Source organism: Anguilla rostrata, chromosome 13 (assembly GCF_018555375.3).
Source record: "Anguilla rostrata isolate EN2019 chromosome 13, ASM1855537v3, whole genome shotgun sequence".
Classification (NCBI taxonomy): domain Eukaryota; kingdom Metazoa; phylum Chordata; class Actinopteri; order Anguilliformes; family Anguillidae; genus Anguilla; species Anguilla rostrata.
Window position 1 is genome coordinate 40,019,241 of NC_057945.1, and position 24,718 is coordinate 40,043,958.

At 49.3% G+C, this 24,718-nt stretch overlaps 1 protein-coding gene and 1 long non-coding RNA gene across 4 annotated transcripts in view; one reads left to right on the top strand and one right to left on the bottom strand.

Annotated features, from left to right (window-relative positions):
- LOC135237612 (uncharacterized) overlaps positions 1-24,718 on the bottom strand; it is a 35,961-nt gene that overhangs the window by 9,112 nt on the left and 2,131 nt on the right. The gene's annotated exons all lie outside the window — the stretch shown is intronic.
- On the top strand, positions 1,486-14,713 carry LOC135238044 (PAK4-inhibitor INKA2-like). Of its 3 annotated transcripts, XR_010325000.1 has the most exons (3): positions 1,486-1,815; positions 10,928-12,686; positions 12,724-14,713. XR_010325000.1 is itself a non-coding variant. In XM_064305674.1 (2 exons), exons 1-2 carry the CDS (start codon positions 1,744-1,746, stop codon positions 12,017-12,019), a joined length of 1,164 nt encoding a protein of 387 aa, XP_064161744.1. In that variant the 5' UTR covers positions 1,486-1,743; the 3' UTR covers positions 12,020-14,713. The 3 variants fall into 3 exon arrangements, 2 of the variants coding, with proteins under 2 accessions (XP_064161744.1, XP_064161746.1); XM_064305674.1 differs by having other exon boundaries at positions 10,928-14,713; XM_064305676.1 differs by lacking the exon at positions 1,486-1,815 and adding an exon at positions 9,300-9,506 and having other exon boundaries at positions 10,928-14,713.

Below are 24,718 nucleotides of genomic sequence, written 5' to 3' on the forward strand. Positions count from 1 at the left end.
GCATTAAAAATTTGGGCGCACACAGATGGCTGACTGTTGACTAAGAATTCCTAATGTGTACATGCATTCATACTACATCGTCTTGAGATTCTTGCGAGGATGCCTGACTACTTGTTGGGCCACACTTTGTCTAGGAGGAGTAATTAAGAGGTTCTGGGGTCAGCTGACGAGCAAAGCGCCATTTCCGCGCGGTCCTATAGCAGAGGAACGCACATGGCGCACATGGCGAGTTTACATTTCAGCCATTTTGTCCAGACAGCCTTGCACAGCGGCATTCTTTAACATAAAAATCCATTTATACGGCTGGATGTTTACTGAAGCAATTCGCGTTACGTACATGACACAAGGGTACAACTGCACTGCACTACCCCACCTGGGAGTCAAGCCCGCAACCTCAGAGTTTCAAAATCCAGTTCATTACACTACACTGTCAACCCCAGTGCACATAATGCATACAAGACTGACTCTCAGCAGGCATAACCCTTGACTCAATGGTAGAGAATAGAGATTATTAATGTGAGAGACAGGATAGCAACTGGTGTAACCAAACAAAATAAGTCATCAATGGAGAGGGAGATGTATTGTAGAATGTATTCAGACCTGCATGCTTTCAGACTCCAGACTGTAGCACAGTGCGCAGAAATGTGATTTCATTTTAATATGTTAATTTTCTCTTTCCCACACATAGAGCCTAACAAGCTGAGTGTACATACTGGAATGCCAAAGGCCCAGAGCACTCTGGGAAACCTGGGAAAAGCAGGTGCGGCTAACAGTTTTAACGGACTGTGAGGGGACCCCAAGGCAAAGCTACAATAACAAAGTGGATGGAGATACTGACATCATAAGTCTGATAGTGATCAGTATTCATAAAGCCATTAATGAACAAAAATTACATTTTCCTACTAAATCGGATTAAAATCTGTCCTTTTCCAGACATTCTTTCCTGGGTACTTCTAACAATACCAGACACCTCAAAAAAACATGTGATGTTTATGTCTGTTCTGGAGGTATAATCTGACCTCATTTTTCACTCTACACACTATTACGAGCAGTATTGCCTCATTGCTTCTGGCATGCATTGCATTTTAATCTGCAAGTCAAGGCCCCGAGGCCTAAGATATGATACAATATATAGACTATACTGTTAACTATAACTTTTACCAGAAGTACACATTGGGTAGATATTAGTCCCATGGTAAACTGCACCATTATGACTGTAAACCCGTCTTAGTTTCACGAACAGCTTAAAATGTAAAAAGTCTACGGTTTATTCATATCAACAATTTACTACACTGATACAACTCAACAAATCTTTTTAGTATATTAAACAAATAAATGCAATATCTGCAAATAAACCGAGCTGAGAAAAATTAATTACATCTGTTCATGACAGCTCGGTGCCACAGCGTGTTTTAAAGCCGGTTTAAATCATGTCCCTGCTGTCCAAGCAAAGGCGGTCGAGTCCCAAAGGGGGCTTTGCCCGCGCGACGTAAGCGTCCTGCTCGAGCGCAAGAAACGCGCTGAGAACACAACTGGCTCGCGAAGCGAAGTGGCAACATCCTAACGCACCGTGCCGATCGCGCTAACTCGACACTCTGTCAAACGTGACAGATTTAATCCATCTTTGAAGGATATCAACGATGTGGCGGAGGATTTTTGCAGTTATGAACATGTGAAGGCATTTCTGGAAACTGAACAAACTTTTTTATTTTTCCGATCGCAGTTTATTGCTGGACAGGCGAAATGGAATGCGATTTTTCAAGCTCTGAGCGCATAAATATGGATACCTGCTTGAGGCGCTTGAAGCAGGAACTGGTAGGTCCTGTAATAATTCACTGCGTATGTACATTTGCGAATATAGTTAGCATAATTTCATGTATCTTAAGTGTTACAAATAACGAGATGGTGTTCTTCTTACGGGTCCATCTTATTTAATGCTATTGTATGCACGTTTCTCAGACCTGAGAGAGACAGTGGCGAGAGTAAACAGTCGCTTTATACAGGTTTGGAGGAAGGACAGTATGAATTGATGAGTAGCCATGTGTTTGCCAATTTGTGCAGCTTCGTTCTCCAGCAAATGTAAGAGAGTACTATCGTGCTCGCTCATAGCGATAAAACAATAGCAATTTCGGTGGCTACTGTAGTATTTTCCGTTATTATGAACTCCGTTGAAAAGCCACCGTTCGCCTAACGTTGTAGTACCTTGTTTGGAACAGTATTACATTGTCATGGAATTTGCCACGCAAATCCGTTCGGAGCCGTTACTCGTACTGCCGTGTAAAGTGCTTGGAAGACTAATGCACAGTCGTCTCCGAGATCTGACGAATCCTTGAGGTTCGTCTTCCGTCTGTGGTTGGAGATGTTTTTTTTAAAAGCCTTTGTGCTTGCTAATTTTTTAAAATGTTTTCTTGGGGAAATTATAGAGACAAATTGACACGCGTTATAATACGTATAGTAATCTGACCATGTAACGCATGCATGCACAGGAACTAAGAAAAGATGAAGAAAAAAACATGCCGCCTCCCCCTCTCTTCCTCTTCGCCAGATGTTCACCCTTTAATTCAGTGAACGCTGCGCGGTGCTAGCGCGCGGTCTTAGCGCGTGGTGTTCTCTGAAGTGCGCTCTGATGACAGAGGAGCGGGGTTCAGAGCGGGGAAGCGCGAGGAAGAATCTTCCACGGACTTTTCTTTGATGTATGCCAGCCTCAGGGAGACAAATATATCTTTAACATTATTTGAGGTAGCATATTACTCCCTTGCCCGTTTTACTTGAAATTCCATTACTGTTAACAAGAGGATTATAATAATGACAGGGATTAAATCGCCCCCTAATCCACCCTGTGGTTGCAAATTGAGATCGATTTCGTCTTTTGTCAGTTGAAGTCTTTAATACTGGCCCGCTGCCACTAAGATCAAAAGTGACTCCAGTACGGTTTGTGATTATTATCTCCAGAGCGACAAGACTGCACAGGATGACTAACAGTAGTCATAAAATTCTGTCATGCTCAAAAGTTAATTAGCTGTAATACCCAGTAGATACATTTTATTTGCATATTGATGGTGAAATGTATTTCCAGTGACATTAAAGTCCAGGTTCCTAGCCCATAATTCTTACTTGTGCCAACTTTACTCCAGGGTGGCCAGCGGGGGATGGGCTCCCCCTCTATAGCCGGGTTCCTCCCAAGATTTCTTCCCATTTTCTTGCCACCGTTTGAGGGTTCCTCTCCCCACTGGCACTTGCTTTTAGGGGGTTCATGCCCGGTGTTTGCTCAGTTTCTTGCCCTTTATTTTCTGCTACCGAGTAAAGCATCTTTGTGACAGCTCTCAGTAAAAAGCGTTGTACGAATAAAACAGATTTGAACTGAACCAATCAGCAGCAGGCACGGGCAGAAAAGACACCGTCCCGCGTCTGGGTCTCGCGTCACCCCAAGGGCGAGCTGCCGTCGAGTCACGTTCCCGGGGTAACAGGCAGGTGCCAGCGATGCCACGCGTGTGCCCGCTGTATGCTGGCGCGGTCGCATTGGCTGTGCCAACACAGAAGCTCCTTCAGAACCGCTGAGCCTAAGGTCAGGAGATCGGCTGCACTGTATTTCAGGTTAATTTGGCTCCAACTGCAACAAGGACTAGCACTGGCCGATGCAATTTTTAACTCTCACCATAAATATGATTGTATTTTTGTGATACATTTTAATGCAAAGTGTCAACTGCCCACAGAGTCAGATCCTGAAAAATTCTTCAGATTCAGAGTGGAACCTTTGTAATGGCTTATTAAATGAGTATTACCCTAGTGACCAGCACTTCGAATTCCAAACCCACATACCTAACATTTTAAGGGGCCAGAGGTCAATCAGAGACAGGTTTACAGGGACCTCAAAAGCTATTTTAAGGCACCGCATTGACTATAGCAGGAGAGACACACCATACGAGGATCTGTGCCGCCTCTACCTTTGATGGCAGGTCACCTGACCTGTGTGTGCTGGGAGGGAGATACACGAGAAGCAGAGGTATCCAGCCTCCAGGTATGTAAAATGCGCACCTGTGCGCTGCTCTGGATTTTGGACCTGAGGAGAGCAGCTCTTTGATGTGTACACACCGACGCCCCAGCTATGTGCCGTTATCTCCTTACTAATGAGCATGGAATCCTCTTCAGTCAGGGAGAATGAGGGCTGGGTATTATGGGATGCACACACAGCAGGTTGTGCGGTTGCCGTGGTGAGGTGTGGGCGGAGCCGCCGGCCCCGCAGGAGAGCGGAGCTGGTATTTTTGTCAGGCTGTTGAAGGACGGCTTTCGGCTCTTCCTGCGTTTCCATTCTTCAAACGGCCTTTTCCTTCCCTTCTGACGAATCTGGCAGCGGACCCCGAGCAGCTGGGCCGCTCGCGCTTGTGGCCACTGCTTTTATTTTTAAGTTTCTCCGAGGGTCTCACGCTGGGGGTTTTTTTTTTTTTTTTTTAAGAGCGGTTTTGCGCGCATGTTAACATGCAGGAAGCGAAGCGGGATGCAGCTGCTGCGGGGGCCCGTCACAGAGGACGGGACACGGCTGCCGTTTGGGCAGACAGAGCACACGGCCACTTTTAATCCAGCGCGTCTGCTGCCCCGAGGCCTCGCGGTTTCAAGCGGGGTTTGTGCTCCGGTCCTGAGCTGCTGTCAGTCAGAGCTTCACACCACGAGCAACAGCCACAGGAAGCAGGAGGAAACTCAGCCACTCTAAATACGACCTCAGCTACAAGGCCTTCCTTCTCCTCTGGCTTTACGTATGAATGCAGGTGTTTCTTGTGTACAAACCTCCCTACTTCACCTATATATCCTCCCAAGATCACTTCTTCCAGGATATTTTCAGAGCATTTAATGAGCCCGAGCGTGTCCAGACAGAGAAGCCAGATCTCAATTAAGGAAACGTGGCTCTCTAAACACTAGCACAGGCACATGGCCCGTGCCAGTCATCGATTAGCAATGCACCGTGCGTCAGTGACACTTAGCCTGGAGAGGCTGCAGCTGCCTTCAAACACAGTTTCAGACAGACAGGCTCCTACAGTCAGTCACAGTTAGACAGGCAGGCCCCTAGTTACAGTTAGTCACAGTTAGACAGGCAGGCCCCTACCGTCAGTCGCAGTTAGACAGGCAGGCCCCAGGATACAGTCAGACACAGTTAGACAGGCCCCTAGTTACAGTCAGTCACAGTTAGACAGGCAGGCCCCTAGTTACAGTCAGTCACAGTTAGACAGGCAGGCCCCTAGTTACAGTCAGCCACAGTCCCCTAGTTACAGACAGTCACAGTTAGACAGGCAGGCCCCTAGTTACAGTCAGTCACAGTTAGACAGGCAGGCCCCTAGTTACAGTCAGTCACAGTTAGACAGACAGGCCCCTAGTTACAGTCAGTCACAGTTAGACAGGCAGGCCCCTAGTTACAGTCAGTCACAGTTAGACAGGCAGGCTTCTACAGTCAGTCACAGTTAGACAGACAGGCCCCTAGTTACAGTCAGTCACAGTTAGACAGGCAGGCCCCTAGTTACAGTCAGTCACAGTTAGACAGGCAGGTCCCTAGCTATAGTCAGTCACAGTCAGAGAGATGGGCTGATTGAGGGAGAGGTCTGGCCCTCCTCCTGAAGACACAGTGCAGGACAGGGGCTCAGTTTGTCTCCCTGGAGCGGGATCTCATTTCCCTCCCCGGGCCCACAGCCACTTAATAAGGTCCCAGCATTCATATTTAATGCATGTGGCTCTGAGAGCAGGCTCTGCCCACAGGCCGGGGCGGAGAGCTTTGGGTCACTGCTGTCCCTCTCCTTCCCTGTGGGGGCGAACGGCAGCATTCTCTCCCTGCTCATGCAGCCAGTGTTTACTGTGCGCCTCTGAGAGACAGCCATTCTGCTGCCAGTTCCCTCCGGTCTCAAATATGGGACGGCTCTGGAAAATAGAGCAGCTCTTATTTGTGTGATCCACACATACACACACACACTTACGCATACAAAAGTGCACGCACACACAGACATGCACAAGCACCACACACATACAAATACACTAATAAAGATGTACGCATGCACTTGCACACGCATGCAAGCACGCACATGCACACATACGCATGCATGCACACACACACTTATGCATGCAAAAGCATGCAACACAAACACACTAACACACATGCACGCATGCACTTGCACAGGCATGCAAGCACACGCATGCACGCATGCACACATATGTGCGCATGCGTGCACACATGCACATATACACATGCGCGTGTGCACATGCACACACAGACATACACACACACAGACACACACACACACAAACACATATGCACGCACATGACAGCACCACACACACACACACACACACTCTCATGCATGCATGCAAGCACACTCACACGCTTCTGAGGCAATGTGCTTCGTCTTTCACTTTCCACTAAATACAGCAATTTGAGGTCCTGAAGTTACTCGTTCAGCAGTTTACAGAGGAAACTGCTGGTTGTTTTTTTCAGGTTTTATGTGCTTTACGGAGTACTTCAGAGAAACATGCTACCGGTTTATTTTCTGTAGCTCTTCTCCACGGTTTACTTTAATGCCATAAAGACGGAGGAAGCTAGCCTAAAGCACACCCCCTATTAAGTGAAAAAACTTTTAATGAGTGCGCATGCAAAATTAATTCAGACGCTGTTGGCTATGCCCGTTCCACTTTGAAGTTAGCTTCCAGTGGCTAATGGCCAATTAGCCCGGGTTTGTTTTTTAAATACACAGCACTGCGTCCAACCGCAAAAATAACACTATCCGCACATTTACTGCTTCCAACAAACGTGAGGGATCTGTATTTAGGGTAATCGTCCCTACATCCGTCTCCATAGGACATTATTCTGAAGGAAACTTTTCGGTTACTTGAACACGTTGGAGCGTTTCTCCCCTGGGCCGAATCCACACCCTGTAGCTTCCCTCCAGCATGTGATCCACAAGCTATCAGCGCCAGTCTGGACTTCAGACCAGCTTCTCCAGAACCTTCTGAGGCGCTTGTCTGAGTGACACTGCATTCATTCACACGAGAGAGATCAATAGTGAGGGACGCTCAGGCAGTCGGCTCACTGATCGGTGAGAAGGTCATATTTTATATTTCACTACCGCATTGTATTTTAAGTGCTGTCTATTCCGCGCTATGACATCATTCAGGCCCGGGTTTATGGATACCCCTAAGCGCTATGTGCGTGCCAAGGACAGTCACTGCTCCTTATATTTCAGCACTTTACGCTTCTCTTTGGTCTTGTGTTCTGAACACCCCAGTCCAGGTTGCATTTGTGACATCAGACTCAAGATGGAAATAATATTTAACCTGCTATGGCAATGGAGGTCACCTTAAGTGTAGTGCAGCTCATGACTCAGCAGTTTGTTTTTTTCTTTTTTTTGTTCCGATTGTAAATTCAGGATATGGGTGTCCACTCAAAGGGGTGGAGGCTAAAGGAAGTGGAGAAGAGGGTGGAGAGTTTCTGGAAATTAAGGAAGGACAAGTGTGGGTGACTTCAGAACTGGGGGGACATTTCGTAGGCCGCCATACATGACCTCATCACCTCAGCCAACATTTGGGGGTCACGCGGGACACCGCTACGGGACATTTGCACGCCCAACGTGCTTTGGGCCGGACTTTGGGCCTAAATATGCGAAAGATGGCATATTTAGGGGCACGCGATTGGGGCTGGGATACGGAGGGAAGGACGTGATTGGTCGACTGCATTCTGCAGCGCGTGGGTGAATTATTAATATATCAGGAAAACGGCAGTGCTGTAAACATCTCCAGTTCCCAGGGCTATCTGCGAGCGAGGACTTCAGAGCACAAGACGGCTCATAAATATCATTTTTTAGATGCACATTTTAACGGCAAGGCTGAGGACTGTTATGGCCAGTCATATTTTCCCCCAGGGATGTTGGACTTGGCTAAACTTGCGTGGCCTTTTGGGACCTGTGCCTGGTGAATAATTCAGGTCCATTCAGACAGAAAGGCCTCGTCTATAACCACAGGACACATCAGCACACATACAACGCCCCTGGGACGTCCCTCAGTGATTACGTACCGCTGCCCAGCTTAAAGATGTCTAATCGTTCATAATAACAATCACCTTAAAAATGATGCTTATAACTACAAAGGACAGGGACAACATGATTACTGTAATTACTACTACCTCCATAATGAAACTTAGGGGCAAAAAAGGCCCTGTTGTTTCTGATGTATGATTAGATAGGCCAATCACATTACTTCTAAGGACAGCGCTAACATTCCTGTCCTTCAGTCTGCCCATAGGCTGTCTAGCAGTCCACAACTTTGACAGTTGACCAGTTAAGCTGTGAGATCACAAACATGTGACTAGAATGTTCTTAGCTGAACATTCTAATGCTGATGTAACACTCACTACTGGTAACTGAAAGCAATGGAGTTCTAGAACACCGACTTCCCAAAAAAAAAAAAAAAAACCTACTCTTCACAGGGTTAATTAAACTCTGGTCCCAGAGTTCCGGAACTCATTTGAATTGGGTCTTTTAAAGACAATCCCTTCCAAGTGTCTTTCCTGTGTCCTCCAGGTGCGTATGAAAAAGGGCTGGTGTGTGTATGGACCCATCTGGTCCATCATACAGCCAGTCTGTGTGCCCAGAGTAACCAGCTATGGAACTGTGTCCATAAAACCACACGACTGGTAAAAATGAAAACAAAGTCTTGGCACAGTAATCCCAGTCAGCGGCCACTGATTCACAGGGAATGACTCCTTAAATCACAAGCACTACAAGTCATGTTTGAAGCTCTTTAACATTTACCAATACCAGCTATGAATTATGACATATAATGAGGAGAGACATTGAGATATAACAGATTGGGAAAAGAAGAACTTCAGAACACATTTAATTATTCAACCTTCTACTTCGAGTCATAGCACTTTTGGAATCGGTCCTGATACCAGAGGACAGCAAGTTTAAATTTTGGGAGGGACACTGCAGAGTGGAAACAGACCTGCATCAGTGTCAAATGCTCAGTAAAATAGGGGTGTTTGTAAAGGGCAAAGGGTTAATAACCCTGGATGAAGGCTCCAGATTAATAATTGAAGGAGACGCTGAACTGGCTGTGGCTGGTGTCCGTGACACTACCGCCTGACGCTCTGCTTAAATAATACCGTGACATTTATGTTCACTCTCCTCCAAAGCACTCTCACGGCCGAAAGAAAAGTAGACTGTCCAAACACACGGTCTCGTACCCCCGCCTTCCTCCCTTCCTCCCTCCCCTATCCCTCCTCCTCCTCCCTCCCTCTCTCCCCCCTCCCTCAGCCCCACAGGCCTGTAAACTCCGCTGCACAGGCCCCCTCCCCCAGTCTAGACTGAGGTCTCCACACAGCTGCATGTCCGGGAGCCGGTTCAGTCGAGCCTCATTAGCGTTAGCGTTAGCGGACCGCTGCGGGTGCTCAGGTGTACAGGTAGAGTCTGAACGAGCAGGGAACCCCAGGGGGAACCCGGCACGGAGGCAGGAGCCTTTCTGAGAGTTTAAACGAGGTAAGGGGAGCGCATTCGCTGTCCTGGGCCACTGTCTGTCTGTTCGTCTGTCTGTCCGTCCATCTGCCTGTCTGTCTGTCTGTCTATCGGCCAAAAGATGATCTAAGCCTCATCAGTTCTGGCACAGACAGGTGATCACGTGACTATTCATGCATTACCATCCTGTCAACTGAATAACGTACATTTTGCTATATTTGATATTACTGAACATATTATATGTTTAAATGCTTATCTGTGCCAAACGAACTTTTAACCAGCTAGCACGGTTAATACAACATTCTGACTGAATACTATAGCACGCCTACAAGAATTGTGCGTAAAATGTATTTTGTAACAGTATGTTTCTTAAAATTCTGGATTTATTTTTTTTATTTTTATTTTTTTTTAAACATACTAAACCCACAACAATGGTGCAAAAGTTTGGGTTTCAGTTACCTTGTAAGGGGCTGCCTTTGTGTACTCATGAAGTGAAAGCTTGTTAGCGTGGCATGCGTTGGCAGTTAGATACAGGGCTGGCACAGTGTTGGCACAGTGCTGGTACAGTGTACAGCGTGAGGGTGCTCCCTGCTGATGCAGGGCTTGTCTGGGCTTGTCCGTTGCCGTAGTTACGGCTCCTGGTTTGGGGAGCAGTCAGACCACATGAAGGGAGCTCTCGGCCCGGGGGGAGAGAGGACAGTACCGCGTTTCTGACCCGATGCCCCGGACAACTGGCATGCGACTGCCTCGCCCCGCCCCTCCCCGCCTCAAACCACCCTGCCCTGCCCTGCCCCACCCGCACAGGCATGTGGCAAGAGAAGGCTTCCTAAACCCACGTGTCACATGATTAAAGTTTAATTCGGTTAGATTATGAAGCACGATGAGGGGGGGGGAACGTCCGGAGAGACCAAATCATCGCAGAAACCCGTGCCCGCAAAGTTCAGAGTTCAACGTTACTCAAAATCCAACCATTTCAGCCAATGACAGGCTTATCTATCTGGATATGCAAATATTTTATTTATGTAGTTGTTAAACGTTGCTGCAGAATTTGCTGTATGTTTCTTTATGTACTGACTGGCTAACTGACTCCTCCCTGTCTGTCAGGCTTACTGACTCCTCCCTCTGTCTGTAAGGCTAACTGACTCCTCCCTCTGTCTGTAAGGCTAACTGACTCCTCCCTCTGTCTGTAAGGCTAACTGACTCCTCCCTCTGTCTGTAAGGCTAACTGACTCCTCCCTCTGTCTGTCAGGCTAACTGACTCCTCCTCTGCTGTAAGGCTAACTGACTCCTCCCTCTGTCAGGCTAACTGACTCCTCTCTCAGTCTGTTAGGCTAACTGCCTCCTCCCTGTCTGTAAGGCTAACTGACTCCTCCCTCTGTCTGTAAGGCTAACTGACTCCTCCCTCTGTCAGGCTAACTGCCTCCTCCCTGTCTGTCCCCCTGTAGCTGTCCATGAAGGAGGCGGGCGATGGGCTGTCTGCGCAGATGAACTCCATGATGGGGGCCCTCCAGGAGCTGAAGCTGCTGCAGGTGCAGACGGCGCTGGAGCAGCTGGAGATATCCCAGAAGCCCCGGCCGTGTCCCCCCCCAGCGGAGACGCGCGTCTCCAGCCCCGCCCCGGAGACAGAGCCGCCCCCCAGCTGGGGGGAGCAGAGGCGGGGCCTACACCGCAACAGCCTGGACACGTCCCCCTCCATGTCGAGTCTGGAGAGCGGGACCAGCGCTTCCTCTTCCTCCTCCTCTTCCTCCTCCTCCTCCTCCGCCGCCTCCTCCTCCTCCTCCTCGGGGAGCTCCTGTGAAAGCGGTACATCGCAGGAGGACAGCAGCCCCCCGAGCCCTCTGAACCGCACCTTCCAGAAGCAGCACCCCCCGCCTCAGCTGGCCCCCGTCGACCTGCCCGGGATCCTGTACAGCCTGTCCCGCGAGGGCCCGTCCCGGGACTGCGAGTTCCCGCAGGACGGCGCCGAGGACGACTCCAGCGACTGGACGTCCTCGCTGATGAGCGGCAGCCGCACCCGCCAGCCGCTGGTGCTGGGCGACAACGTCCTGGCCGACCTGGTGGGCAACTGGCTGGACCTGCCCGAGCTGGAGAAGAAGGGCCGCGGGAAGGGGGCGGAGAAAGGGGCGGGGAAAGGGGCGGGGCAAGGGAAAGGGGCGTCGGCCAAGCCGCCGCTGCAGCGCAGCCGCTCCGAGGAGCTCGGCAGGAAGTTCTCGCTCACCGCCGGCATCTTCAGGAAGTTCCTGCGCAGCGTGCGGCCCGACAGAGACAAGCTGCTGAAGGAGAGGCCGGGCTGGATGCCCCTGGACGACCCCGACGCCGAGCTCTTCAAGAGGCCCAAGAAGGCGCCCAAGCCCAAGGCCTCCTTCTACCCCTTCCGGACGAGCGCGCAGCAGGGCAAGGGGCGGCCGAGCGCCCGTCCGCCGGGCGAGAGGAGGGGCCAGAGCTCGGCCATTTACATCGACAGGGTGCGGTCCATCCAGGTCATGGGGCACGCTCAGCCCATGATCTACGATTTCGATACAGCGGTCTGGGTGTGAGCCCTCTCCGGATTATTTAAAGGAGATCAGAGAAGCACATGTTTACAGACTGAAAGACTGCAGGAGCTACAGACTGCCATACTGCCGTTTTTCCACAGCAGGAATAACACTAAAAACACAGGACCTCTCCCGCTCCACTGCAGTAACAGAATCCCCTCTTCGTTGTTGACGGTTCTTCCTTGCATGATTATGGACCTCATCCTAACCGGACCCATGTCCCTGTTCAGGCTGACTCACGTACAGTTCTGTACTGATGGTCTGCCAGCACAGGAGTGCTTCACAGGCTGACCCCACACCCATAGAACCTGCTGTAGTTGTCTGTTCATAGTGTGCCGTGCGCCTTGTTCTCAGAACCGTTCAGAACTGCTTGAACTAGCCCAAGATGCTTGGACATTCCCTGGCTGCTCCCTGGCTACACTGTCCTGCAGACCAGCTCCATGTCATCCTCAACCCCCCCACCAGGAGTGCTACAGTGGATCCAGCCACACCAGGTTTAACCGTTTACAGGGCGAGATGTTTTGGAATGTTCCAAGTCAGTCTTCTAGAACGCCATTGTTTCAATAACCAGTGATTGTGACATCAGCACTGGAATGATCAGTCAAGAACATTCTAATTGTATATTTGTGATCTCACACCTTAAAGGGTTAAAAAAAAAAGATTCTCCTGCGTGTTCCGACAAGCGCCACACACCCACTCTGCCAGAGCAGCGTTAAAATGCGTCACACACCCACTCTGCCAGAGCAGCGTTAAAATGTGTCGTGTCACCCAAGCCAACCTCGAATGAATCCGCCGACGGTTCTCCTGTGTGACGCTGCGTACGGTCTCCCGCGGAAACGCCAGGCGCCATCTGTTTGCTGGTGGTTATGTAAGCGCCAATCCAGCAGAGCGTGCGAGGGACACGGCGTGGGCTCTAATCTGGCGGAAGCCACGTTGCCGACGGTTACGTGAGCAGAGTCACGGAGTGGGGGGGGGACTCGAGCGCTTTTCTCCGTCCCCCGTGTGCACAGAAAACCGGTCATGAACACAGATCTCATCACCACAGCCTGTTCTTTTACTGCAGAAACAGCGACTGTCCCTCTGCACTTTACGGTACTCAGTCCTACACATCATATCCAGGACACCGCACACAATCCCACCTGCCTGCTTCGCACTACCACCAAGTTATGCAGACAATGAAACACTGTACCATACATGCAGTCTGATGTGATTGGAGGAATAGGTCTAACAGCAACACGTGGGTTGAAGTTGAGGGCAAGCATTTGAATGGTCATAGTAACCATGCGCAAGATATTTATCCTGAGTTGTTTCACAGAAAAAGCTGTTTGCACCTGCATAAATGGTCATATACAATGTGAGCTTACAAGCTGCACTGAATTTACAGAGCAAACGAACATCTGTGCTGTGAGATGGATGAAGAGCATCACTCCTCACCAGAGTGAGCCGTCAGAAGCACCACTGCGGTGGCGGGGAACCTGCCTGATCGGGGGGGGGGGGTTGGGGGGGGGTGTGAATAAGCTTCGCAGAAGAGACGAACTGATCAAAGCACAGTCGGACCCTTCAGGAGCACCTTGGTTTAGGTCCTCTGATGTTTTTTTTTGTTGTTTTTTTTTTTTACGTTTTTGCGCTGGAATCTGGTCGAGGATCAGTGCCCGACTCTGCAGCCAGAACCCCTGCTAAACCTGTCAGAGATAAAGGGAGCGGTGTTTTAAAAAAATATATATATATTTCTATTCATAGAACCGCCCCCCCCCGCCCCCTCCCCTCCAGAAAACCTAATTGTTACCGTGGTTTCTCTGGGCACGCCTCACCTTCACATGGAGACGTTTCTGTGACTGCGTGTGGCACAGTAATTTGCAGTTGGTTCATTGTGTTCCAGAGTGCCGTCTTAGTAATTAGCATACGGCTAAGACTCGCTCACCGAGAATTAAAAATATACAGTTTGGCTTCTCAACAAAGAGACCGGCGAATAAGTCTGCCACCGCCTTTGAATCTCATAAATAATAATGAATAATTATTCTTCTAATTATAAAGATCCAGTACAGAGATAAGTCTGAGTCACTATCAAAGCCCAATATTTCCGCACAAAACTGAAACTATTTCCCAAAGGCACAGGGAGCAATCCATATCATATTCAACTTCATATCATGATCAACCTCATATCATAACCAGATAACACTGTGCACAAAACCAGGAGTCCATCATGCGAAATCACTATTTACAAAAAATATCTATGTAGATAAGTTCTTACTGGTGATGTTTTAAGCCAGTAAATTCCCCGTGACAGAATATTTTCAATGGCCTAATTAATTTTGCTGAGCAAAATGACTCTGGCTTTAAAACTGTTGTTTAGAGTTTGCCGGTTGCCTGTCACTGTAACGAGGCCACAGAGAAGAACCTCTGAGAAAATGTGTGAGAAAAACTGTTTGTTTTGTTTAATATTCCATTTCCTGCCATTCTAAATGTGGTAATTACTTAACCTCCTGTGGACCCAAAGGGACGTGGTTGTGAGAGAGAACTGTGTAGTCACTGAATCTTTTTTGTGTAAATAAAATACGTGACATTGTTTTGTTTTTTGCTTTTTTTTCCCTCTAAGAAACAAAATGTAATGCCCTTATTTCATAATAAATGCACCGCTCAACTGTCCGATGTTCTCCCCCCTTCATATTCCTAAAATAAACTGTTTTAAGGATGTCACTGTTGTGCTTTTTTTCCGTTATCCTGTAATAATATGAGGTGCTGAGGGACACATCGCTGCAAACACAGCGATTCGGACCACCTCCTTTCCTGAGGCTCCCCTTATTAGTCACCATAGAAGCTGAAAGACTGAGAGACTCAGGTGCTTGTAGAAGCTGAAAGACTGAGAGACTCAGATGCTTGTAGAAGCTGAAAGGCTCTGAGAGACTCAGATGCTTGTAGAAGCTGAAAGACTGAGAGACTCAGATGATTATAGAAGCTGAAAGACTGAGAGACTCAGATGCTTGTAGAAGCTGAAAGACTGAGAGACTCAGATGCTTGTAGAAGCTGAAAGACTGAGAGACTCAGATGCTTGTAGAAGCTGAAAGACTGAGAGACTCAGATGCTTGTAGAAGCTGAAAGGCTCTGATAGACTCAGATGCTTGTAGAAGCTGAAAGGCTCTGATAGACTCAGATGCTTGTAGAAGCTGAAAGACTGAGGGACTCAGATGCCTGTAGAAGCTGAAAGACTCCGAGAGACTCAGATGCTTGTAGAAGCTGAGAGACTCTGATGCTTGTAGAAGCTGAAAGACTCTGAGAGACTCAGGTGCTTGTAGAAGCTGAAAGACTGAGGGACTCAGATGCTTGTAGAAGCTGAAAGACTGAGGGACTCAGATGCTTGTAGAAGCTGAAAGACTGGAGACTCAGATGCTTGTAGAAGCTGAAAGGCTCTGATAGACTCAGATGCTTGTAGAAGCTGAAAGGCTCTGATAGACTCAGATGCTTGTAGAAGCTGAAAGACTGAGGGACTCAGATGCCTGTAGAAGCTGAAAGACTCGAGAGACTCAGATGCTTGTAGAAGCTGAAGACTCTGATGCTTGTAGAAGCTGAAAGACTCTGATAGACTCAGGTGCTTGTAGAAGCTGAAAGACTGAGGGACTCAGATGCTTGTAGAAGCTGAAAGACTGAGGGACTCAGATGCTTGTAGAAGCTGAAAGACTGAGAGACTCAGATGCTTGTAGAAGCTGAAAGGCTCTGATAGACTCAGATGCTTGTAGAAGCTGAAAGACTGAGGGACTCAGATGCCTGTAGAAGCTGAAAGGCTCTGAGAGACTCAGATGCTTGTAGAAGCTGAGAGACTCTGATGCTTGTAGAAGCTGAAAGACTCTGATAGACTCAGATGCTTGTAGAAGCTGAAAGGCTCTGATAGACTCAGATGCTTGTAGAAGCTGAAAGACTGAGGGACTCAGATGCCTTAGAAGCTGAAGCTTGATAGATCAGATGCTTGTAGAAGCTGAAAGGTCTGATAGACTCAGATGCTTGTAGAAGCTGAAAGACTGAGGGACTCAGATGCTGTAGAAGCTGAAAGACTCCGAGAGACTCAGATGCTTGTAGAGCTGAGAGACTCTGATGCTGTAGAGCTGGAGACTCTGAGCAGACTCAGGTGCTTGTAGAGCTGAAGACTGAGGGACTCAGATGCTTGTAAGCTGAAAGACTGAGGGACTCAGATGCTTGTAGAAGCTGAAAGACTGAGAGACTCAGAGCTGTAGAAGCTGAAGGCTCTGATAGACTCAGATGCTTGTAGAGCTGAAAGACCTAGGACTCAGATGCTGTAGAAGCTGAAAATCTGAGAGACCAATGCTGTAGAAGCTGAGGATCTATGCTTGTGAAGCTGAAAGACTCTGATAGACTCAGATGCTGTGAAGCTGAAAGGCTCTGATAGACTCAGATGCTTGTAGAAGCTGAAGCTGAGGACTCAGATGCCGTAGAGCTGAAAGACTCTGAGAGACTCAGATGTTGTAGAAGCTGAAAGACTCTGAGAGACTCAGATGCTTGTAGAAGCTGAGAGACTCAGGTGCTTGTAGAAGCTGAAAGACTGAGGGACTCAGATGCTTGTAGAAGCTGAAAGACTGAGGGACTCAGATGCTTGTAGAAGCTGAAAGACTGAGAGACTCAGATGCTTGTAGAAGCTGAAAGACTGAGGGACTCAGATGCCTGTAGAAGCTGAAAGACTGTGAGAGACTCAGATGCTTGTAGAAGCTGAGAGACTCAGATGCTTGTAGAAGCTGAAAGACTGAGGGACTCAGATGCTTGTAGAAGCTGAAAGACTCTGAGAGACTCAGATGCTTGTAGAAGCTGAAAGACTCTGAGAGACTCAGATGCCTGTAGAAGCTGAGAGACTCAGATGCTTGTAGAAGCTGAAAGACTGAGGGACTCAGATGCTTGTAGAAGCTGAAAGACTGAGAGACTCAGATGCTTGTAGAAGCTGAAAGACTGAGGGACTCAGATGCTTGTAGAAGCTGAAAGACTCAGATGCTTGTAGAAGCTGAGAGACTCTGATAGACTCAGATGCTTGTAGAAGCTGAAAGGCTCTGATAGACTCAGATGCTTGTAGAAGCTGAAAGACTGAGGGACTCAGATGCCTGTAGAAGCTGAAAGACTCTGAGAGACTCAGATGCTTGTAGAAGCTGAAAGACTCTGAGAGACTCAGATGCTTGTAGAAGCTGAGAGACTCAGGTGCTTGTAGAAGCTGAAAGACTGAGGGACTCAGATGCTTGTAGAAGCTGAAAGACTGAGGGACTCAGATGCTTGTAGAAGCTGAAAGACTGAGAGACTCAGATGCTTGTAGAAGCTGAAAGGCTCTGATAGACTCAGATGCTTGTAGAAGCTGAAAGGCTCTGATAGACTCAGATGCTTGTAGAAGCTGAAAGACTGAGGGACTCAGATGCTTGTAGAAGCTGAAAGACTGAGGGACTCAGATGCTTGTAGAAGCTGAAAGACTCTGAGAGACTCAGATGCTTGTAGAAGCTGAAAGACTCTGAGAGACTCAGATGCTTGTAGAAGCTGAGAGACTCAGATGCTTGTAGAAGCTGAAAGACTGAGGGACTCAGATGCTTGTAGAAGCTGAAAGACTCTGAGAGACTCAGATGCTTGTAGAAGCTGAAAGACTGAGGGACTCAGATGCTTGTAGAAGCTGAAAGACTCAGATGCTTGTAGAAGCTGAGAGACTGAGGGACTCAGATGTAGGTCAGATCCAGAAGCTCTTTTCCATCGTCCGTCCATGCAGGTCTCTGCCCTTTTCTCGTCGCGTTTGCAGGCGTACGCCGGTCGCATGTTTTTCAGTCCCGCTCCTCTTAAGCGAGCCTGTGGAGTTCCGACAGCCATCTCGCCTGCGCAGGGCATTTCGGGCCCAACACACCCCTCTCAGCAAGAGAGAGAGTAAATCTGTACCACAGCACACCGTACGGTTCATCTCTGGGCATTAATATATAAAACAGCCAGTGGTTTCACGTCGCTGCGTACACATACACTCCAGCACACTTAAAATGGAGTGGTTTGGGTACTTCTCTCCCCTCTTTGGAATGGGGTTGTTACTATAAAAGGACTCTGAACCAGGCTAACTTTGTGCTGGGTGCGATTAGGCCACAGCTGAAAGGATCCAGTTCTCTTGCGCAGGGAGGGTAATCTCGCTCTTATCGCTGATTCTGGGCGTGATGTCACTGCCTGCAGTCAGCCTGTGTACACACAGCCATTCCAGCGACACAAATGAGACGCTTCAGAGCGCCGTTCAACTTTTCCTAAAAAAAAAAACATTCAGGAAATATAACGCGTCAGGGGAGAACATTCCCAAGGTCTGACATAAATAAAATTGTGACGTACAGCACAGATTTTTTCTTTTTTTATAGAGCAGATACTCAGCTTGGACTGCTTCACAGTGAAATATCTCCCTGCCACTGCTGAAGCAGCACGTGCGGTGATTTACGAAGAGACCTGGCGTCAGAGAACACACACAGATGTGCACAGCTGAGCCTGCTGGACGCAGCCGTGAGCCTGACGACAGCGCACACGCACACGCACACGCACACGCACACGCACACGCACACGCAGATACACACACACACAAACACACACACAGAGCTGAATGTGTGCTCAGGAAACAGGATGTCTGTCAAAGCCGTGTCAGGATGCGCTTCGCTGAAAGCCTGGATGTCAGCCGCTGAGCTCATCTCTGTGTGTGTGCGTGTGTGCGTGCATGTGTCTGCGTGTGTCTGCGTGTGCGTGTGCGTGTCTGTGTGTGTGTGTGTGTGTGTGTGTGTGTGTGTGTCTGTGTGTGTGTGTGTGTGTGTGTGTGAGTGTCACCGCCTGCAGCCGCGTTCTGTCCGCTGGCCTAACCGCTCTGCGAGATGGAGAAGGCGGCTTGCTGGCATTTCGCTCAAACCTTCGCCAAATTCAGCAGCCTCTCTCTAGCCGAGAGCTCGGAGGAACCAGAGAACGCTCAAACACAGGACCTCTGAGCCCGTACTCATGCTGTTGTTTTTCCCCCCATGCATGTTTGTGTGCGTATTAGTCTGCTGATGCATTTTTATGCAGTCCTTTCACACGCATGACTGCTGTGGGGCCCTCACCACTTCACTTGTCCCCCGGTTAAGATACAAAGAGCACAGAGCTCGCAGCACGCAGCACGCAGCACGCAGCACGCAGCACGCAGCACGCAGCACGCAGCACGCAGCACGCAGCACGCAGCACGCAGCACGCAGCACGCAGCACGCAGCACGCAGCACGCAGCACGCAGCACGCAGCACGCAGCACGCAGCACGCAGCACGCAGCACGCAGCACGCAGCACGCAGCACGCAGCACAGAGCACAGAGCACAGAGCACAGAGCACAGAGCACAGAGCACAGAGCACAGAGCACAGAGCTCACAGCACAGAGCACGCTCTAACACAATGTCTAGAAAATCACTGGCGATGTCTTCGGGAAATATTGTGAGAATGCGCAGTGACCGAGATTAAGAAATGTGACCCGTAGGCTAATCTGCAGAACATGCAGAACACATGGCCTCATTCCAGCGCCCTGTGTGTCAGCCTGCATATCGCAGTGTGTGTGTACCAGCCTGCATATCGCAGTGTGTGTGTACCAGCCTGCATATCGCAGTGTGTGTGTACCAGCCTGCATATCGCAGTGTGTGTGTACCAGCCTGCATATCGCAGTGTGTGTGTACCAGCCTGCATATCGCAGTGTGTGTGTGTACCAGCCTGCATATCGCAGTGTGTGTGTACCAGCCTGCATATCGCAGTGTGTGTGTAGCAGCCTGCATATCGCAGTGTGTGTGTACCAGCCTGCATATCGCAGTGTGTGTGTACCAGCCTGCATATCGCAGTGTGTGTGTACCAGCCTGCATATCGCAGTGTGTGTGTACCAGCCTGCATATCGCAGTGTGTGTGTACCAGCCTGCATATCGCAGTGTGTGTGTACCAGCCTGCATATCGCAGTGCGTTTGCATTTCCCTCCTTAGAGAACTCCACGCTAATCTCAGAAGCTCTTCCAGAACCACGAGCAAAGACAAGCCATTAATTAAGCTGTGTGTGTAAACACTGGCCTGCAGGCTTGCCCAATCACACACATGCCGATGGCCACCTATACCACACAAGCCCCGCCATTCAAATGTGACCCAGTGACCTGGGGTCCCACAAAAGAATCCGTTTGAACTTTAAATAAGCCCCTAAAAAATGTTAAAACCTAGTTTACATTTAAAAAAGAGAACAGTAATTATACTGTAGTTACTGTTGTTCTTAATAGCATTATCATTTTTTACATTTTATTGGTGTTGTGTCAATCTGTTATATTGAATTTAAAACACGCACGCCACGTGCGCACACACACACACCATTGGCAAAGGGACCTTTTGCACAAAGAAGGGCCTTTTCCCCTAAACACTGATGTGTGCTAACTGAGAAAATACATTTCTCAACTCCCTGCTCCCTGGAAGAAATGTGAGCAATGTAGAATAACTGTTCCAGTGGGTGCACATCAGAAATGGAGACTTTACGAAGCACTCTAACATGGATGGCCGCGCAGAGCCGCGTACGGCACCAGGCATGCACAGCGGCGCTAACCATGTGCTAACAGCGTGCTAACCGTGCGCTAACAGTGTGCTAACAGCGTGCTAACCGTGCGCTAACCATGCGCTAACAGCGTGCTAACCGTGCGCTAACGCTAACTGTGCTAACAGTGCGCTAACCACGCGCCCTCAGGACGGGAACGGGGGGATCGGCCCGTGCACGTGAGGGGGGGAGCTGCAGCTGCTGTCCAGTCTCAACCCCCTCAATAAAAACAGTCTGGACTATTCTCAAGGGAGAAAGTAGCCCACCCCCCCCCCCCCCCTTCAAACCCCCACCTCACTCTTTTCCCGTTCCTGCAGCTGTTGACTTTCACACTCACATTTTCACACTAGAAAGAGTCTCACTGCAAATCTGTGCATTAAAATAACCCCCGCCCACCCTCTGGGCTGAAGATTATTATTCCTGCTAGAGCTGGGAGACTGAAGCCTCTTAATGTCAAAAATAAGCTCAGCCTCAGTCCACTATCAAACACCCGCTTATCAGCACCGGTCAGTGTTTTTCTGAACCAATCACAGCATTTTCGCTGCGGAGAGCCACAGACAGTACGTCCTGCAGACTGTGACTGACAGCACACAGACAGGCTCCAGCCTAGCGCAGTGTTCACCAGGGGTGGGGCTCCTCGACTATGATTAGCTGTCAGTTTCCTCTCGCAATGGCGGATATTAAGCCCCGATAACGGATTATCTGGGAAATGGGAGAGCCGGGCAGCAGAAGGAAGGAATCTCACTGTAAATTGGCTCTAAATCCCATAGTAAAGTTCAGCCTCCCACAGCCCCCCCCCTCGACCCCTCCTCCCTCCTGCCCAGCTGCCCCCCCCCCGCCCCCCGTTCAGTCCCCCCACCCGACCCTCCTCTCCAGCTGCCCCCCGTCCAGTCCAGTCCCCCCCACCCCTCCTCCCCAGCTGCCCCCCCCCAGTGCAGGAATGTGCACGGCCAGCACATTTCACACCCGCCAGAGTCGCCACCCACGAGCGACACCCACCCCTTCCACAGACTCCTCACACAGAGAAGACGCCTCAGCGCCTGCCAAGCCCGGCTCGTTTGCATAACTGCTGATGTCACACCGACGCATCACGTGCAAGAAGAACAAAGCAACAAAACGAGAAACATAAAAAGAAAACAGAACTGGCTTTGATTCATTTCTTGGATTTATGACTTGAGTTTTAAAATGGAGGGTTACTGTAGCAGACTGCATGCAGCCTGCCAGACGATCGGTCTGTCCTTATGACAGAGTGACACAACCCCATGCAGAAAACACACAGCTCCACCCTTCCTCCGATTCAGATTAAACTGCACTGAACACACAGGCCCTCGGGTGAGTGTGTGGCACAGTCCACAGGGCAGCCATCCCTCTCAGAGCCATGCAAACCCGCCCTGTGGGGCCACGGGTTTGAATCCCAGCTAGGGCCCTTCCTGTACTGTGATCCCATCTCAGTGTGTAACCCTCTCTGCTTTCCCACAATAATGTGGAAAAAATACAGACACATTAACGCACTTAACAATAGCTTTTCAGGTGGGAACATGCAGGGAAATCATCATCACATTCTGTATATTATTAAGGTGATAGAATCATCAAACTATCCACACAGAGGTTTGGTGTGGTTTTAACTTTGACAGACACTCTCATTTTAAATGTGGGTAAAGTTTTCACCCCTAAAGGGTTAATTAATGCTTAAAACTCCAAAGTACTGCCTGAGAGATAGACTGAGCATCTGATGGAGACTTGCCTGGGCCGCATTTATAAATAAACGCAGGAAGCTAAATAAAGACGGAGGCTAAAAATGTGCGACTCATTCGCGGGACAGATGGGCGCGAGTTTTCTGATCGCGCGCGGATTAGTCATGAGAGACGAGGACGGCTGAACGGGGAGCAGTTTGCCCATCAGACTCGCGAAAAAAAATATGCGCAAGGCCCACCATCTGGGCTGCTATTTCTGCCCACATTACATTACATTGCACTACAGGCATTTAGCAGACGCTCTTATCCAGAGCGACTTACACAACATCTTACACTGCATTTACACTGCATCCATTTATACAGCTGGATATGTACTGAAGCAATGCAGGATAAGGACCTTGCTCAAGGGTACAACGGCAGTGTCCTACCCAGGAATCAAACCTTTAGGTTACAAGACCAGTTTCTTACCCATTATACTACACTGCAATATGTTCTGCAAAAGCACAGACACTAACGTGCGGCTTTCATGAAGGGATTTCACTGAATGTGACGGTGCTTGTACTCAAGTGAACGTTAGTGTGCTTACAGTAAGTGTGCTTCAGTCACTCACATGGAGAACCCTTCCCCATAACTGGGCTCATGTGTGGAGGAGTGAGGTGATGATGACATCACAAATAGAGGCACACACACTCATAGGAGGGTTTAGGGGTGATGGGGTACCTAGCTCAAGGGCACAACGGCAGTGTCCCACCCAGTGCAGGTTGGGGGAAATTTGTAGGGACCGAATGAAGGAGAAAGTGCAGTATACGTACTGCAGAGTAATTCATAGGGCTAGCCTATATGTGGCTATATCCAAATACACAAGAACGCAAATGATGGCCTCACCACTTCCTCCAACAGAAGGCTAATTTACGCTGCACCAGTACGAAGAAGCGGTATCTACACCTCCCCGAAAAGAGAGCCAGCAATACACAGGTGATAACATGCCAGGAAGAGGAAGGAAACCCAAAAGGAAGTTGCAACAGGCTTCTTTAGTGTCGGGAGTGAATTCACACACAGGCACACTCAGAACCACGGCCAACCGCAACACGTCAGGTGGGCTTTGAGTGACAGCTGCCATTCTCTGCTTGGGGTGATGATGGGAGGACTCTCGGGTGGAAATAAACCAGTAACCTGAAGATTAAAGGCGACCTTTGACCTTTTCACTGCACCACCACCACCATTAAAAGAAGAAAGCTGCCATTTCCACACGCCCAGTAGGTTCTCTCAAATCTGCTCAGCTCCTGAGGCGAGTAATTAGGCTTCATATTTAAACGGTGTTATCTCAGTGTGGCCTCCCACTATGATCAGAAATCCTGTCTATTTTTAAATCACGTGCCCGTAGCCCATCAACCCACCCTTACTCCTCAACATTAAGCCAGATTAGCACACAGCAGTGCTAAATTAACACCTGCGTCTGGTTATTTCAGAGAACAGTGGACGGTCATGATGAAGTTTGAGGTGGGATTTGCTGCAGAAATGAGGCTTCACAGCTATGTCCCCTGCCAGGATTAGCCTGTCACGCTCACCCGTCTAATTAAGAATAACCGTTTTTATAATCCCTCGACTCCGCCCCATTGAGAAAGCAGGCCTCCATGTCACCCCCGTGGGCTGCTCTGATCTTTCGCATCCTGACTGGCTGCCAGGAGATGCCGTTACAGAATACGGACAGAGAAAGAACAGGAAATTGAGGCTGATTCCCATGGTGACTCCTTCCTTTACACTGTTTTTGAGCTGTTCTGCCCTAAAAACCACAAATGTTCAGAGTCTTATTTACGCGCACGTCATCCGCTGCGATCCCCCTTTCCTTAAAAGGGGATCGCTGCCTTGGTGGGATGTTGCCTCTCGACGACTCCACAGCTGGGCTGAGGGCCAAATCGGCCAGAGCCTCTGAGTGAGTGTGACATTTAGACTGGCGATGGGGCCTGGGGGGGGTCTATTGGGGGGGGGGGGTCCCAGGGAATGGAAATAACAACAGAGATCATGGCTACTGTCCCGTCTAATGGTTAAGCACAGAGTGGAGAAGCAAAGGAACCGCTCATGCACCAGCATGTCAGCCCCTGCCCCTGCCCTGCACCCCCCCCCTCCCCGCCCCCCCGCCCCCACACCCCCCAAAGATTACAGGGGCTGAGAATGCCCATCTCGGGAGGACTCCAGCAGAGTGGGCTCCCGTGGACAGGAAGCAAGCTTCCACGCAAACATCCAGTCGAGAGCTTGGGAAATGAAGAACGTTGTACTAGGGGGTTATTGCACCATCGTGGCAAGCTTCTTATTGAGGGCAACAGCATTTTCACCTTGGGCTGGAAAATATCCGGTGTGAAAATGCAACCGCGGTCACCTTCAGTGGATTAGACCAGCAGTAAGACTGACTGAACCCAGCAGTAAAACAACATCAAAGAACAACCTCC

Excerpts from the sequence above, each read along its gene's own strand:
- LOC135238044 (XM_064305674.1), top strand. The coding sequence starts at position 1,744 with ATGGAATGCGATTTTTCAAGCTCTGAGCGCATAAATATGGATACCTGC. Across the intron at positions 1,816-10,927 it reads GGCGCTTGAAGCAGGAACTG|CTGTCCATGAAGGAGGCGGG; the intron begins GTAGGTCCTGTA and ends GTCCCCCTGTAG.